This window comes from Nuphar pumila, chromosome 6 (genome assembly GCF_984573655.1).
Source record: "Nuphar pumila chromosome 6, dmNupPumi1.hap1.1, whole genome shotgun sequence".
In the NCBI taxonomy this organism is placed as follows: Eukaryota; Viridiplantae; Streptophyta; class Magnoliopsida; order Nymphaeales; family Nymphaeaceae; genus Nuphar; species Nuphar pumila.
The window spans coordinates 4,206,104-4,221,838 of NC_143254.1; the positions used below are offsets into that span (position 1 = coordinate 4,206,104).

Below are 15,735 nucleotides of genomic sequence, written 5' to 3' on the forward strand. Positions count from 1 at the left end.
GCAAGAACAATGGTTTCAATTTAAATATTCAACAATGGTTTCAGTTTTATATTCAAATCACTTAAACATTCAATTAATGACATTATATACAAATGAATGACAAAAAAATGACTATAAAAATTCATTCATAGAAACATTCTTATGACATTATAACAAATCAATGAGTAAGTCAATGAATTACAATCCTGATCTTTAAATATATACAAAAAACAATCAAATAGATTTTTATGGTTGAGGATACTATGATTGCCGCAATCATAGCTCCTCAATGACCTTATTTGCATTCTGCAGAAGGCCAGTTTGAGTACATATCATATCCTCTTGAGTACGTACCATATTCTTCAAGATGCAGATTTTTTCAAGTGTAAGAACCAACTCTCCCTCCAAGCCACTTACATTCTTTTTGTGTTTCTCTCCAACTTTTTTCTACCCTTGAAAGGCCTTCTTTGATGTTGAAGAACATGCAATCTACTAGGCGACTACAAATCATGATTAGTTGCATGTTTCGTAGACGACAAGCCAATGTCTTTGCTGCCCTCATGCCAATCTTGAAGTTCGAAGAGGAATACCATGGGGTAATCCTTCGTCCGATCATTTATGGCATGCAATAGAAATTTACTAATTGTCCGAGAGTGATTGGTTGGTTGCTGAACAAATCCAAACTGCTGAACGACTCGGTTGGCCATTAGGCGCTTAACTTCATTAATGTTATACATTCAAATGTCCTTCCTGATGATGTCCTTCGCCCCCACAACTACATCGACATTCTCTTCCTCCTCCAACGTGCCTTTAAGGGTCTCTAGTTTAATTACATCTTGTTTATGGCTACACCTACAAACATGCATTTATTAAAAAAACATACGAAATATCAACAATAATACTTATGTTTGCCTAGTCGCCCTACAAAGTGATAAAACGTAATCGGCACGTGACATGCGATGACCTACCAATCTTCGATCATGACCCGCTTTGTTGCATGACCGACCCCACATTATGGCACGCGATAATTCATGGACAACATCACACATCTGGGGCCTTTTAATGTATATGTACTCTCATATTCAAACCTAGATAACAATGATTGACATGGATATTAACACAATATGTATCAAAACACAATATATAAGTATATGAATAACTATAAATAAAAAAGTTTAGGGATAATGAAAGAATAAATATATTCAACAACACCAACATCCCGACAAGGTCTTTTCTTGTGCCCCTCGTGCTACTCAAACTTGCATACAGGTGTACAAATGCGGTTACTCCCCATGCATATTAATCGAAGTGATCCAAGTCTTCTAACAGTTCAATGTACGAAGCATTGACCAACTTCCCACCAAATGTTGATGAATAAGCATGAACCAGTGAAGTACAACAAGAATGCTCTCTCTATCTTGTCCATTCTACTACTACCCTTTCTTCTAACACACAGTAGTTTCACCTTCATCCTCCTCGCTTTACTAGGGTCATAATTTTTCTACCATTGTCAACTAACTGTCTCCCCATAACACTCCAGTTTGGTTATTCATGTCATGTCCTCTAACATGATAGTCGTCATCTCAAGATCTTCAAACTGGAATATGTTGGTTGTCATATTTCAAACTTGCACAACAACCTCTAAGAGGGGGTGACTGATGTTTCATGGTGAGATCTCTAGGAATTTATGAAAATGTATTCGATCCAATAATTCCTTTGCTTCCTCCGTTAGTATTAAAAACCATTGGTGTATTGGGTTTCAGTAGAACCGATGCATACAGGATATTTTTCCTTTCAGAAAATTCTTTTTATCATAGCAGTTGATTTTATTTTTATTAATTAGCCTTTTTCCTTTCACGAAATTCTTTTTGTTTTTCTAAGTGTTCATGATCTTGCCAACCCTAATACTAATAATATTCACTTTAGGATAATCTTCTTTAGGACTCGAATTCTTTTTGTCATGAAGACGAGTCTACTCCTCAATTTGGATATTCTTAAGAATACCATCTAAAATTATTTTTTTATTTTTATGTTTTAGGTGATTCGTATATTCTTTCCAAAAATCATGTAGTTTTTCAATAATGATTGCAACTTGAAAGTCATCATTAAGATACATACCTTGTTCCAATATTTGCATCTCATGAATTTGAGCAAGTATAGGCTTATCATCAAGAATAAAAAAATTAACATACTGGTCAACAATAAACCTTTTATTTTCAACATCTTTTGCATTATACTTGATCTCCAGAGCATTCCACAATTCTCTAACCGACTCCAAAGGAGAATACAAGTCAAAGAGATAATCGACTAAAGTGTTAAGGATATGCCCTTTGCATCGATAGTTGTTTGGGTGTCACTTCTCTCGCTTTTTCTTTTATTCTTCTGTATCAACTTCTCCAACAACAATAGTGGGACAAGACTTTTTGGAAGATGTCTTAATTGTCTTAATTTCAATTTCTCTCAGTATTTTATTGATAACATCGCTAGAAAGGACATTCGTAAATGAGTCTGCTAAGTTTTGGCATGACTTTATATACTTCAAATATATAATATTGTCATCATTCTTTTGTCTTATAAAATTGTGTTTTAGACTAATATGTCTAGACTTTCTATTGTATTTTATATTATCTGTTTTACATATAGCTGATTGGTTATCACAAAATATTAAAATAGCATGTACGGGTTTCTCATTTAGTAGAATATTCACTAGCATATTCTTAAGCGAACCAGCTTCTCTACATGAAGATGCCAAAGCAATAGACTTAGATTCCATTGTACAATGAATTATATAGGTTTGTTTCTTAGACCTCTATTCGACAGAGTCTTCTTCTTATTGGGCATATTGTATTAATAAATAGATTTTAAATTTTCTATAATAATAATACAAAAAATATTAAATAAGCATTGCAAAAAAACAAACAATATATTTGTGTTTTCAAAAAGTAAAAACAAAAACAAAAACAAAAACAAAAATGAATAAAGTTTCATTCAGGTGTTAAACAAAATGGAACAATGCTTGATTCATCCGTTAAACAAATGAAAACACTGTGCTTACCATAACAATGCTTGATTATAGGGCAATTTATAAAAGCGCGATTTCCAACTCCGACCCTAAAGCGCATTCAAGGTTCTGAACTTCTGATATAAGATTTACATCCAAAGCGAAGATAACTTATCGGATCTGATCAAAGTTCCGAACCATGATACGAAATCCGATCCATTCGCTCACACATTAGAAATATATAACGTGTAACGGAGACGAGGAAGGGAAAGGGGAAGAAGAAGAAGAAGCAGCAGCAGCAAAAATTCTTCATCGTCCTTCGGTTCCTGATTTTCTTCACGATCTCCGTCGCCACGGGATCGTGATATTTAGAGTTCTCGCTACATTCCCGGTAGGATATAGTCTCAGGGAATCGCGATCCTTCGAGTTCTCGTTACATTTCCGGTAGGTTACAGTCTCAGAGGATCGCGATCTGCGTCAGATCTGGTATTGCATATTCACAATTGTGGCTGGGGGAGGGGAAAATAGAGGGAGGGGATTCGTCCGGAATTAGGGTTTCCGGGATCGGCATCCATGGCGTGCATAAAAGGGGCGTCTCGGTCGGCGTCGGCGGCGTTCTCGCCGGTCTCCCCTCATCTGGCAGCCGGGACGATGGCCGGAGCGGTTGATCTGTCGTTCAGCTCGTCGGCCAGTTTGGAGATTTTCAAATTGGACTTCCAGTCGGACGAGTGGGAGCTCCCCGTGGTGGGGGAATGCCCTAGCAACGAGCGCTTTAATCGGTTGTCGTGGGGGAAGCCCGGATCCGTCAGCGAGGAGTACGCGCTCGGGTTGATCGCCGGAGGACTGGCTGACGGGAGCATTAACGTCTGGAACCCTACCAAATTGATCAGGTTATTCTTTTCTGGTTCTTTATTTTACACTTCCAATCATGAATTTGATTAATTCTTTCTTAGTTTTGGCGTTTGAGAATTGAACTATGGTATACCTGATGATTCTACTTCTCTTTTTTGTCTTTTCTCCACTTTGTTCTTTCCAGAAGGAAGCAATTGGATTTTGGGTCTTAATTCTATGCTATTTTTGGTTTCTTGTTTAACACACTACGTGTTCGCTGAATTTTGATTACTGTGTCTCTGGTTTTGAACTCATATTAGCTATTTTTATGGTTAAATTGTCCACCATTTTCATGGGATATACCCATGTTAGGATCCAAGTGTTGAACTGTACTTGATTTTAGTGGATAGAAAATTGCACAATTTGGTCTTGATTGGCAAATCTTGGTGGGCAGAAATTGGTTTTGATTTTCTTACTTCACGCATGACTAGTATTCTCATATTAAGTCTGGATCTGTTTTGCAGTTCGAAGGATGCTGAAGGCTCTCTGGTTGGACGCCTTCAGAAGCACACGGGACCGGTGGGTGTTGAACATTTAAACATGAAATTGATATGGACGATCATCAAGCCGGTGCTCATATTTCTTCGGTTGCAGGTCCGTGGATTGGAATTCAATGTGACTTCACCAAATTTACTTGCTTCTGGGGCTGAGGATGGAGAACTTTGTATTTGGGATCTTTCAAATCCTGCAGAGCCTTCACACTTCCCGTCCCTCAAGGTGCGACTTTGGCTTCTCTTCTTTCCCTATTCATCATGTCTGTTTCATGTGTTTTGAACATTTTGCTGGTTTCATATGGTATTATGTTCTAATTGTTATCTCATAGTAGTGCATGCTAACCATTTAATTTTTTTCCCTTGTTCATATTATGGAAATGCTATTTTTGGTATTTTGATTTTAAGAGCAAGTTATGATAGTTACATGTTTATTCATTTAACATCATACATGTAAGAAATGGTTTGATTATTGTCGATCATGCTGCAGTTTTGTTCATGATGCAAGTTAAAGTTTGAACATGGCATTTGCAAATATTTAAATTAATTGTAAAGATATTAGCATCACTAAATTTTGTTTAATGGGAAGACTGTACAACTTTCAGGGCATAATATACCCTGATAATTAAGTTATAGGGTGTGGATGAGTGGGAATGTTTTTTAGGCACAACATATCCTGATAATTAAGTTAAAGAAAACAGACAGAAATAGCTTGATATGATATGCCTTTTTAGGTTCATACAGTGTAACTTTTAGAGATCCAGAAACTTTTGTTTACATTCCTCATCGTAACTGGTTTTTGGGAGAATTTTTTTGTTCACTTCTTATTTTCTGTCATTATATGTGTGTGCATGTGTACTTGTGGACATGCATGCATGCTTATGTGTGCACCCACGCATGTGAGGGAGGGACTAGAGTAACTCAAGTCTATCTGACTAGAGTAGCTCAACATTATACACATGCTATTCTTGTATTTTTCCATGATATAGGGGGACATGGCCTGGGAATAAAATGAACTATCCCTATGATATGGGCTTAAGTAGAAATTTAGATATCCATGTGTATGCTTGTGGAAGGTCAACCATGATGGAGAACAATAAGGGGAGTAGTGTGGGTGATTCTACTTGATGAAAATAGCTGCAAGAGGCACATGGTATGAAGGAAAGTTCATGAGTTTATTGATTTTGGACATAAAGATTAAGGCTTGAAGGGCTTGCATTCTAGCTATATTTTTGCTTACTTGGCTTTTTATATGTATGCTAATGGAATTACCTTGGGTACTGATGCTAGAACATGATTTCTACAAGCGGTAGTTGACCTGTAATAACGAGACAAAATGATCATGGAAAAATTCACTCATGAATGTGAGCAGAAATGTCTGTAATGTTGGATTCATGTCCATTTCTACTGTATAATTTAGGAAAGTCTGTTTGTTTGTTGTAACCTGTAAGATAGATATATATGAATAAATTTTTGTAGGAGGTGGTCAGCTTAAATAAAGTATTTGATAGCTGTCAAGAGCATTCATGACAATGGACCGCCTGAACCTGTTGGAACTTCCCAAGTCTGTGCATGTTTTTTTAATATCAAAAGAAGTTCCATTGTAGCTTTTGGTAGTAAGGGACAGTATTTTGGATTTCATACTGCTATCAAAATCTCAATTTGATAGTTGTCCCAGTATATATCAGACTTGACACCCTGATAGTTGATTGCTTTTCAGTATTTGATAAAAATTTCGGTGGACTTTGATGTTTGTTCAAATAGTTTATATGTGATTCTTCTAATTTACTTAGGGTGTTGGATCTGGTGCACAAGGTGAAATTTCATTTCTAGCATGGAACCACAAGGTGCAACATATTTTGGCATCCACTTCATATAGTGGAACAACAGGTAGAGAGATGGTTTAAGTGTTGATCCCTGAAAGGTGAAAACAATGATTAAACATTTTGACCTTGTAATCTGATTTATGTCCTTTTATCTTCTTTATAATTTTACAGTTGTTTGGGATTTGAAGAGACAGAAACCAGTGATAAGGTAACTCGAATACATTCTGAAATATTAGATAAGATGGTGATTTCCTTCTTTATTAGACATCCATCACGAGTCAATACTCCTTTTGTCTAAGCTATGATTTCCTAATGTATTCTAAATATGTGAAACAGCTTTTCAGATTCAAGTAGAAGGCGATGTTCCGTTTTGCAGTGGAACCCTGATATTGCTACTCAGCTTGTTGTTGCTTCTGATGATGATAGATCTCCATCCTTAAGGGTGCAACGCCTTTCTGGTTTTCCTTGTTTGTTGGTTTTTCTTTCTACTGTTGTAACAGCCATTTGAAATTTCTTGTGAACCTCCTGTGCAGGTTTGGGACATGAGAAACACGATATCGCCAATGAAGGAATTTGTAGGGCACTCTAAAGGTTTGCCTCACCCTCTTTTTCTTTGCTTTTTCAGTTAGGGGTTCTCTGGTGCCTTGTGCTGCAACTATCCAGTGTATCAACTTATAGAATTTAGTGGATTTAGTTTCTTGTAATTACTTCTGATAATACGCATTAGTGATTTTGATGACTCCCATAATGAATAATATTTCTCCTTGTTGTTATCTTATATGTCCAATACATATATCCTTTTCTGGTGATTTTGGGATTGTTATTTTATGTATTTTCTTCTTAAACTTTAAGAAAAGCGGTAGGTCTATATTTCAAAACAGAGAACAAATTCAGGGAGGTAGGAGCTCCCACACTATATCACATGCAGGAGTGGGACATGATGTTAATACGCTGTTAAAAATATAAAAATGTAATGTATAATATAATAATATAATATTTATTTATTTTTATTGTTTTTTCTTTTCTTTCTCTATATTTATTTTTCATCTAGTTCATTTTGAACTAGAGATTTAATCTAGTCAAGATCACATTTGATCTTGACTAGTTTATAGTCGTTGGACCTAGTTCAACGGTTACTTAGAGAGCTCTTCTTACTCTTCCCTTTTCTTGTATGAATAGGGGTGACTCCTTTGTATTCCAATGCTTCTTAAGCATTTCTCACGAGAAATAAAATTTTATTACTTTATCTTGTGTTCTTCCATTTATAACCTTTTGTGGGTTGTGCTTGTAGTGTCTCCAATAGACACCCGTTGTGAGCTTTTATGCTTTTGTGAAAGATCACCATTTCATTACATGGTATCAGAGCTTTGAAGCTTCTAGATCTTGGAGATTTTTCACCTCATTTTTCATGTCTCCTTAGCAAAAGATGATTCATCCTCTTGTTCGTGATTCACGTGACTTTTGTGCCACTCTTATTGAATAAGGAAGGCGTTTAGAGGATAGATTGGCTATGCAAATTTGTGATTGTGCTCTCTTCCTTTCTCCCTTATCTTTTTTTTTCTCTCTCTCCTTTTTCTTTTTCTCTCTCATCTATCTTTCTTTCTTTTTCTCACCCTTGTAAATGATGGATGACAATGATAAAGTCACCATAATGCCCATGAAATTAGATGACATCAACTATGTGTTAAAATACTGTATACATACTTGACTGATATACATATATCAGTAAGGGGTATTTTGGTCATTTTAGAACATGTATTTAGTATAGTCCATTGGGGATTGAAATGTATTTTTGGCTTTTTTATTTTTTACCTACAACAACAACAACTACGCCTTCATCCCAAAACAATTGGGGTCGGCGATATGAACCAAAAAAGAAAATCATTCCGGGTCTTCCACGTGAATCCTTCTCCTCCAATCATTTCTATCCAATGCCATGTCCTTGGTGAGGTTCAAATCCTTCATATCCTTTCCAATCATCTCCATCCAAGTCTTCCTAGGCCTACCCCGACCTCTTTTAACTAATATATTTTTCCATTTCTCCGTCCTTCTAACTGGAGCATCATTAGGCCTTCGCCGAATATGTCCAAACCACCGTAAACAATTCTCTCTCATCTTATTTTCAATGGGTGCAACGCCTACCTTCTTACGCATCTCCTCGTTCTGAATCTTATCTTTTATTGTATTTCCACACATCCATCTAAGCATACGCATCTCAACTACACTCATTTTTTGAATATGATGTCTCTTGGCAGCCCAACATTCTGTACCATATAGTAAAGCAGGCCTAATAGTCATCCTATAAAACTTTCCCTTCAACCGCAATGACATTCTACGATCACACAACACTCACACTTTTCCATTTCATCCACCCAACCTTTATCCTATGATTTACATCTCCATCAATTTCTCCATACTTTTGAATGATAGATCCCAAATATTTGAAACAATCATCCACCGATATTTCTTGCTCACCAAGCTTCACTACACTCCCATCTCTATTTCGTTGCTTACTAAACCAACATTCCATATATTCTGTCTTACTCTTACTCAACTTAAAACCTCTTGCTTCCAATGTCTGTCTCCATAATTTTAACTTAGCATTAACCCCAGCTCTAGACTCATCAATCAAAACAATATCATCAGCAAACAACATACACCACGACACATTTTCTTGAATTGATCTCGTAAGCTCATCCATCACTATAGCAAATAGGAAAGGGCTTAAAGTAGATCCTTGATGTAACCCAACCGTTATAGGAGAATTGGTTGTCACCCCTCCACAAGTGCAGACATTGGTTGCTACTCCTTCATACATATCTTTAATTATACTAATGTACTTGAGAGAAACACCTTTCTTCATCATTGTCCACCAGAGAACGTCCCTAGGTACTCTATCGTATGCCTTCTCCAAATCAATAAAAACCATATGCAAATATTTGTTCCTCTCTATATATCTCTCAATAAGTTGTCTAAGAAGATGTATAGCTTCCATAGTTGATCTTCCAGGCATAAAACCAAATTGATTCTCCGATATCATGACAACCTTCCTCAACCTAGACTCAATCACCCTCTCCCAAAGTTTCATAGTATGACTCATGAGTTTTATACCACGATAGTTTGTGTAATCTTGTATATCACCCTTATTCTTATATAGAGGCACCAAAGTACTCTTCATCCACTCATTAGGCATCTTATTTGTCCGCCAAATCTTGTTAAAACGATTTGTCAACCATTCTAAACCTTTCTCTCCCAAGCATTTCCAAGCCTTGATAGATATACCATCTGGGCCAACTGCCCTTCTTGATTTCATTTTCTTCAAAGCGTCTGCAATTTCTTTCTTTTGAATCTTGCGCATGAAGTCACGATTCATCTCATGAAAAGGAATGGAGAAGTCTCCAAGATCCCGAGCATGACTTCCATTAAATAGCTTATCAAAATAATCTTTCCATCTCTCTTTAATCTCCTCATCTTTGACTAAAACCCTTTTTATAAAATGTAATAAGGACTGTTGGAAGGCAGTTCAACTAGTCATTGGATTGCCTCCCCTTACTACAAGTGAGGCTCTATAAATAGAGCCTTACTCTATCCTTGTAAGTATGCTCTTAGAAGCACTTTGTGTGAGTTTATAAAATCCTTTTTATCTTATAGGCTGCTTTGTGTTACTGTGAAGTTCGTGTTTTTTATCTCTTTTATGAGATTGTGATCGGTCCATTAGAGACCACAATTTTGTTGTGCACTTGTGTAGCCATTTGTTGGCATTGTATTCATGCACCCTTGATTAGTTACATGGTATTAGAGCTTGGCTCTTGAAGAAGTGAAAAGTTATCTTAATTTTTCTACTTATGGTGGTGCTCTTCAACTCTTGGTCCTCTTCCAACTCCTCTACTCAAAACTCTTTTTATCATTATCGGGGAAAGAGACCCCGCCTCCATCATCTCCTACAAGCTCAATGAAAACAATTATTTGATGTGGGCGACAACAATGGAGAATCACATCAAAGGTAAGAAGCTATGTGGTTTTGTTAGTGGTACCACTAATGAACCACAACTCAAATTGACAAAAAGAAAAGGAGATCAAGTCAAAGTTTTGTCCGAAGAAGAAAATGAGAAAGCTTTGCAAGAATATCAAAACAAGTTGAAGGATCGGGAAGTGAGCAATGCTCAAATTCTCTCATGCTTTATGAATACAATGGAGTTCAAAATCGCCACCAACATCATCAAGTTTAAAAAAGCATGTGATGCATGGATTTTTCTAAAAAGTACCTTCATTCGAAAAGATATGACTTAGCTATACTATCTTCAAGACAAGGTACACAATGCAAAATAAGGAGTTAAAAGTGTAAGAGATTTTTACGGTATTTTATCTCCTATTTGGGATGAACTAGTTGTTAAAATGTATCTAATATATATATATACACTGTATATTACATCAATACCCGATAGGGGTATTTTTGTAATTTCACCTAGTTGTTTTAGGAAACAACTATTTTCGTTTTTTTGATAAAATGTATTTTTATTTTTTAATTTTTAATTCTTTTTTTCCTTCTTTTGAGGACTAAAAGGGGCTCCAACCTTAGAGTCGTTGGAGCCCCCAACGGTCACAGATGTGACTGTTGGGGGCTCCCAACGAATCTATGGGAGCCCCCTTTTGGCTCTCCTTTTGAGGCCTTTTGGCCATCCCTTTTCTCCTCTCCCTCTTGTATAAATAGGGGTGAACCCCTTGTATATTTCTCATTCCTGAGAGCTTTCTCTCTTCTCAATAAGGGGCTTTTTATATTGTTGCCTTCTTAAAGGCTTGTGCTTGTATTGTCCCTTTGTGGACTTGTGATATTGTCTCTTTTATTCATTGTTGTAAGTGCTTGTATGCACTCTTTATATTTTCGCAATATCTTATTACACTAGCCATGTTAGAACCAAAATGGGAAGGTTCGACTATTGAAATAAGAAGATCTCAAATAGAAAAAGAAAATCTTTTTTCTTTTCTTTATGGCCTCCGACCGGAATTTGAGCAAGTTAGGTCCTCTTTGCTTTATAGGACCTCAACTCCTTCTATAAGTGAGGTTCTTGCTCAAATTTACCAAGAGGAAACAAGACTTGGAATGCCCAAGTCTAATGATGAGGTCCTTGCCATGTCTAGACCCGAAAATTTTGTAAAAATGTATAAACCATCTCACTTTAAGAGAAAATTTAACAGAGAAGGACATAATGGGGGAGGATACAAAGGCAAAATCATTTTCCATCATTGTAAAAAACCAGGGCATATAAGACCGGATTGTCCAAAATTTAAGAAGGTGACCGCCTTAAGTGAAGAACCTCAAGAAACAAAGAAAGGGAGCAACTTCAATGATTTGACCATTGCTCAAATAACAGACGCTGTCTCACAAATACTTAAGGCTACTCATTCATTCGGCGCCGTCATTTCCTCCTCTTCTCCTCCAGGTAAGTTTTCTTGGATTTTGGATTCAGGTGCCTCTTTTCACATGACTCATAATGAGTCTATTATCCGATTGCACTAATTCATATTTTTTGTGTATCAACCGCCGATGGTACCTCTTTAAAAGTTAAAAGTATAGGAAACCTCAACAATATATCAAATTTTTTTGTCCCAAAAGCGAGGGTTATTCCAAAATTGGATTTAAATATTTTTTCAGTATCTCAAATTTTTGTTTATGGATGTAAAGTAATCTTCTCATCTAAGGGTTGTTGGGTTCTGGATCTTCAGTCAGGAAAGTTGATTGGGCAAGGCCATAGAAGAGAAGATCTTTACTATATGGATTCCTTGTGTTTACCTAAAAACTCCTTTTGTAATCATGTCGAAGACATTAATTTAGATCTTTGGCATAAATGATTAGGACACCCAAGTACATCCAAATTATCTCATTTTTCATTTTTGATTTTTTTTAAAGATAAAGATTTTGTATGTGAAGATTGTATACTTGAAAAAATGCAAATGACACCTTTTGGATCTAGAACCTCCTTGTCTAATAAAAATTTTGAATTAGTGCATTCGGATTAATGGGGTCCCGCTCCTGTTATGTCAAAAGGTGGTTATTCATATTATGTTACATTCATAGATGATTTTAGTAGACATACTTGGATATATTTTTTCAAACTCAAATCCAAAGTTTTTTTGTGTTTTAAAAACTTTCATAATCTTGTTAAAAATCAATTTGAAACAAATATTAAAGGCTTTTGCTCAGACTCTGGGAGAAAATTTCTTTCAAATGAATTTCAATTGTATCTAAAAACACATGGAATTGTATACCAAAAATCTTGTCCTAAGACCCTTCAGCAAAATGACATTTCCGAAAGAAAGCATCGTCACATTATTGAAACCAGAGTTACCAGAAGCTTCTTAGATAGGTGGGAAGCTTGCTTCCCAGAAACTCGCTGCAAAAGTGCGATACTCCTCGCTTCCGAAACTTGATGAGAACCTCGATTCCCCCATGCTTCTCCTATGCTTTCTACACACTTCATTTATTCATCTTATATGTTCTCTTACTCAACTTTTCATGTTTTTTATGTGTTTTCTCTCGCTCTTCTCATTCACTTTCATGTGCTTTCTCTAGATTGGTAATCATCATTTTTAGATTTTGTTAAAAATTTAATTCTTACACTAAAAAATCATGAAATTTAATATTAGTCACTTTTATTTTAGTTTTTATTTGTGTTTCATTATGATTCACATTCAATTATTATATTTCTTTTTTTTATTCCTCGCTTCCTATACATTTTAAAATGCATTGCTTCTCGCTTCCGCTTCCGGTATCGTTTCCCGCTTTCGCTTCCGGTATCGTTTCCTGCTTCCACCTCCTAGTCTGGCAACCTTGATTGAAACTATTAGGACTTTATTTCAAAACAAATTCCAATTTTTTTTTGGGCCGAAGCCATCCTAACCGCAGTATATCTAATAAATAGAATGCCTTCTCAAACATTGGAAAACAAATCTCTTATTCAAAAACTTTTTAAAATTTCTCCTGACTTGAAAAGGCTAAGGGTATTTGGACATAAATATTTTGTGCTTCTTGAAAAATATAACAAACTCTATCCTAAAGCTATAAAATGTGTCTTTCTTAGATATGCCGAAAATAAAAAAGGCTATCAATGTTATGTTCAAACAAATGATAAGCTTTATGTTTCTAGAAATGCTACTTTTCTTGAAAATGAAAATGGATTTGCTTTTGAAAAACCTAAGAATCCGAGTATGCCTTCTTATTTGATTTGTTACCTAAATCAAATAATGAAATTGTTGATAATGACATTTGTAATTTTGAGTCTATTAATGACTCAAGTGAAGAAAGAGAATCATCCCACAATGTCCTACAATACATAGGCCTCTAAATATATTTGTCTCTTATGAACCATTTTCTCTTAACTATAGGGCTTGTCTTCTAGCTTATGAACCATCTAACTACAACAAAGCTAAGAATATAAAAGAATGGGTTGAAATCATGAAAATGAAATTAGATGCATTACATAAGGCTCACACTTGGGCAATTCAACCTCTTCCTAAAGGAAAGAAGACAATAGGGTGTAGATGGGTCTTTAAAATCAAAACAAAAAATGACGGGTCCCTAAAAAGATATTAGGCAAGATTAATCATGAAGGAATACTTTCTGGAATATGAAATAGATTATGAGAAAACATTTGCCCCAGTAGCTCGTATGACCACAGTTAGGGCTTTAATTGCAGTAGCATTCATTAGAAAATGACCTATATAACAGTTAGATGTTAAGAATGCATTCTTAAATGGAAACACATTTGTGACCGTTGGAGAGGCTCCAACGACTCTATGGTGGGCTCTATTTAAAACGAAAAAAGAAAGAAAGTAAAAGAAAATAATACAAAAAAATAAAAGAGACAAAAAACATATCCCTAATGGATATGTGTATTTACAAGTGAAAAGACCAATTTACCCCTAGTGTATATATATATATATATATAAAATTTAAGAGGTGCAACATTTATCATGGCTCTCCAATCTGCTAATAGAATGATGAGAGATAAATTTGATGGCATGGATTCATGCAGGTGCATGTGCTACTCATTAGCCATCCATTATCCTGGTTCTGCCATTTAGTATTGCACATGGCCTGAGACCCCTTTGAACCTTAATATGAGACTCGAGGATTATGTGTTTGGCATATAGTCACAAATGTCTATGCAAGATGCCTACGATGTGCCTAAGGGTGTGCTCTGTTAAAATATATGGATGTTATATATATATACATATATATTTCATATATATGTATCTATATATATATCTTTTGTAATGCTCACTAGGGGCAAATTAGTCTTTTTCACTTGTAAATATGCATGTCCATTAGGGACCTTTTTTTGTCTTTTATTATTTTTTGTTTTCTTATTTTTCTTTTATTTTTATTTAGCTTTTGTAATGGGCCCTCATAAGAGCCGTTGGGAGATGGAGGGGCTCCCAATGACTCTATGGGAGCCTCTTTTGCTTCCATTTGTTGTATAAATAAGGGGTCTTGCCCCACCATTATGTAATGCTTGTTAAAGCATTTTCAATAAGTGATTCTTTATATTTTTAAGCTCTCTCTCTCTCATATTGTGTGTGTTTCTCACTTGCCCCTTTGTGGCTTATTGTATTTTGCCCATTAGTGGCTTCTTGTTTGTATACTTGTGCATCTCTTGTAGTCACTTTGTGACATGGTTCTTTGTACTGGTGTTTTATTACATTGTATCAAAGCCACTAGGTTTTGGAAGCACTCTTGGGACTATTCTCTTTTATGTTTGAGTGGTATTGAGATTCATACCCTTGTTCTTCTTCAACTCCTTCCACAATGTCCGACATAGATGCAAAGATTGATCTTTTATTCAAATTAAATGGGACCAACTATAGAATGTTGACGGCCGCTATGGAAAACAACTTAACCTTAAAGGTAAAATACTTTGGGGATATGTACGTGGAACCATTTCGAAACCACAATTGAAGCTCACCAAGAAGGGGAATGAAGAAAAAGCCCTGACGGATGAATTAAAGGCCAAAGCTATTCAAGAATATCAATATAAAGTCTAAGATTGGGAAAGTGAGCATGCCAAAATATTGGCATGGTTTATGAATAATGTGAAACTCAAGATTTGTGCTAATTTAGCCAAATTCAAAAAAGCAAATGAATCATGGTTCTTCATGAAAGGTATGTACACTCAAAAGGACCTTGCTAAACAGTTCTTTTTACAAGAAAAAATAAGTGGAACCAAGCAAGGAGATATGAGTATTAAAGACTTATATTTCTCTATCCCCTCTATGGGATGAACTTGCTCTCCAGGTTAAAAGAGAGTGTTATAGAAATCTAAGTAAAAGTCGTGATAATGAGAATTTGGAGAAGTATATGATAGCAAAGAAGGAAGCTAAAAAAGTAGTTCGGAACGCGAGGGATAAGGTATATAAGGAGGTTTATGACAAGTTGGATACCAAAGAGGGTGAGAAGGATATTTATAGGATTGCAAAAATGAGAGATAGGAAATCGAGGGATCTGGGTATGGTTAGATGTATCAAAGATGAAATGCAAAGGGTTTTAGTC

The 15,735-nt window shown here is 35.7% G+C and overlaps 1 protein-coding gene across 1 annotated transcript in view; it reads left to right on the top strand.

Annotated features, from left to right (window-relative positions):
• Positions 1-3,239: 3,239 nt before the first annotated feature.
• Positions 3,240-15,735, top strand: part of LOC149833699 (protein transport protein SEC31 homolog B-like) — an 80,348-nt gene continuing 67,852 nt past the window's right edge. The window contains exons 1-7 of the mRNA XM_090010961.1: positions 3,240-3,870; positions 4,336-4,390; positions 4,466-4,588; positions 6,156-6,252; positions 6,360-6,396; positions 6,525-6,630; positions 6,722-6,779. Of these exons, the coding sequence (XP_089867087.1) occupies positions 3,554-3,870; positions 4,336-4,390; positions 4,466-4,588; positions 6,156-6,252; positions 6,360-6,396; positions 6,525-6,630; positions 6,722-6,779 (793 nt within the window). The 5' untranslated portion in view covers positions 3,240-3,553. The remainder of the gene's footprint in view (positions 3,871-4,335; positions 4,391-4,465; positions 4,589-6,155; positions 6,253-6,359; positions 6,397-6,524; positions 6,631-6,721; positions 6,780-15,735) is intronic.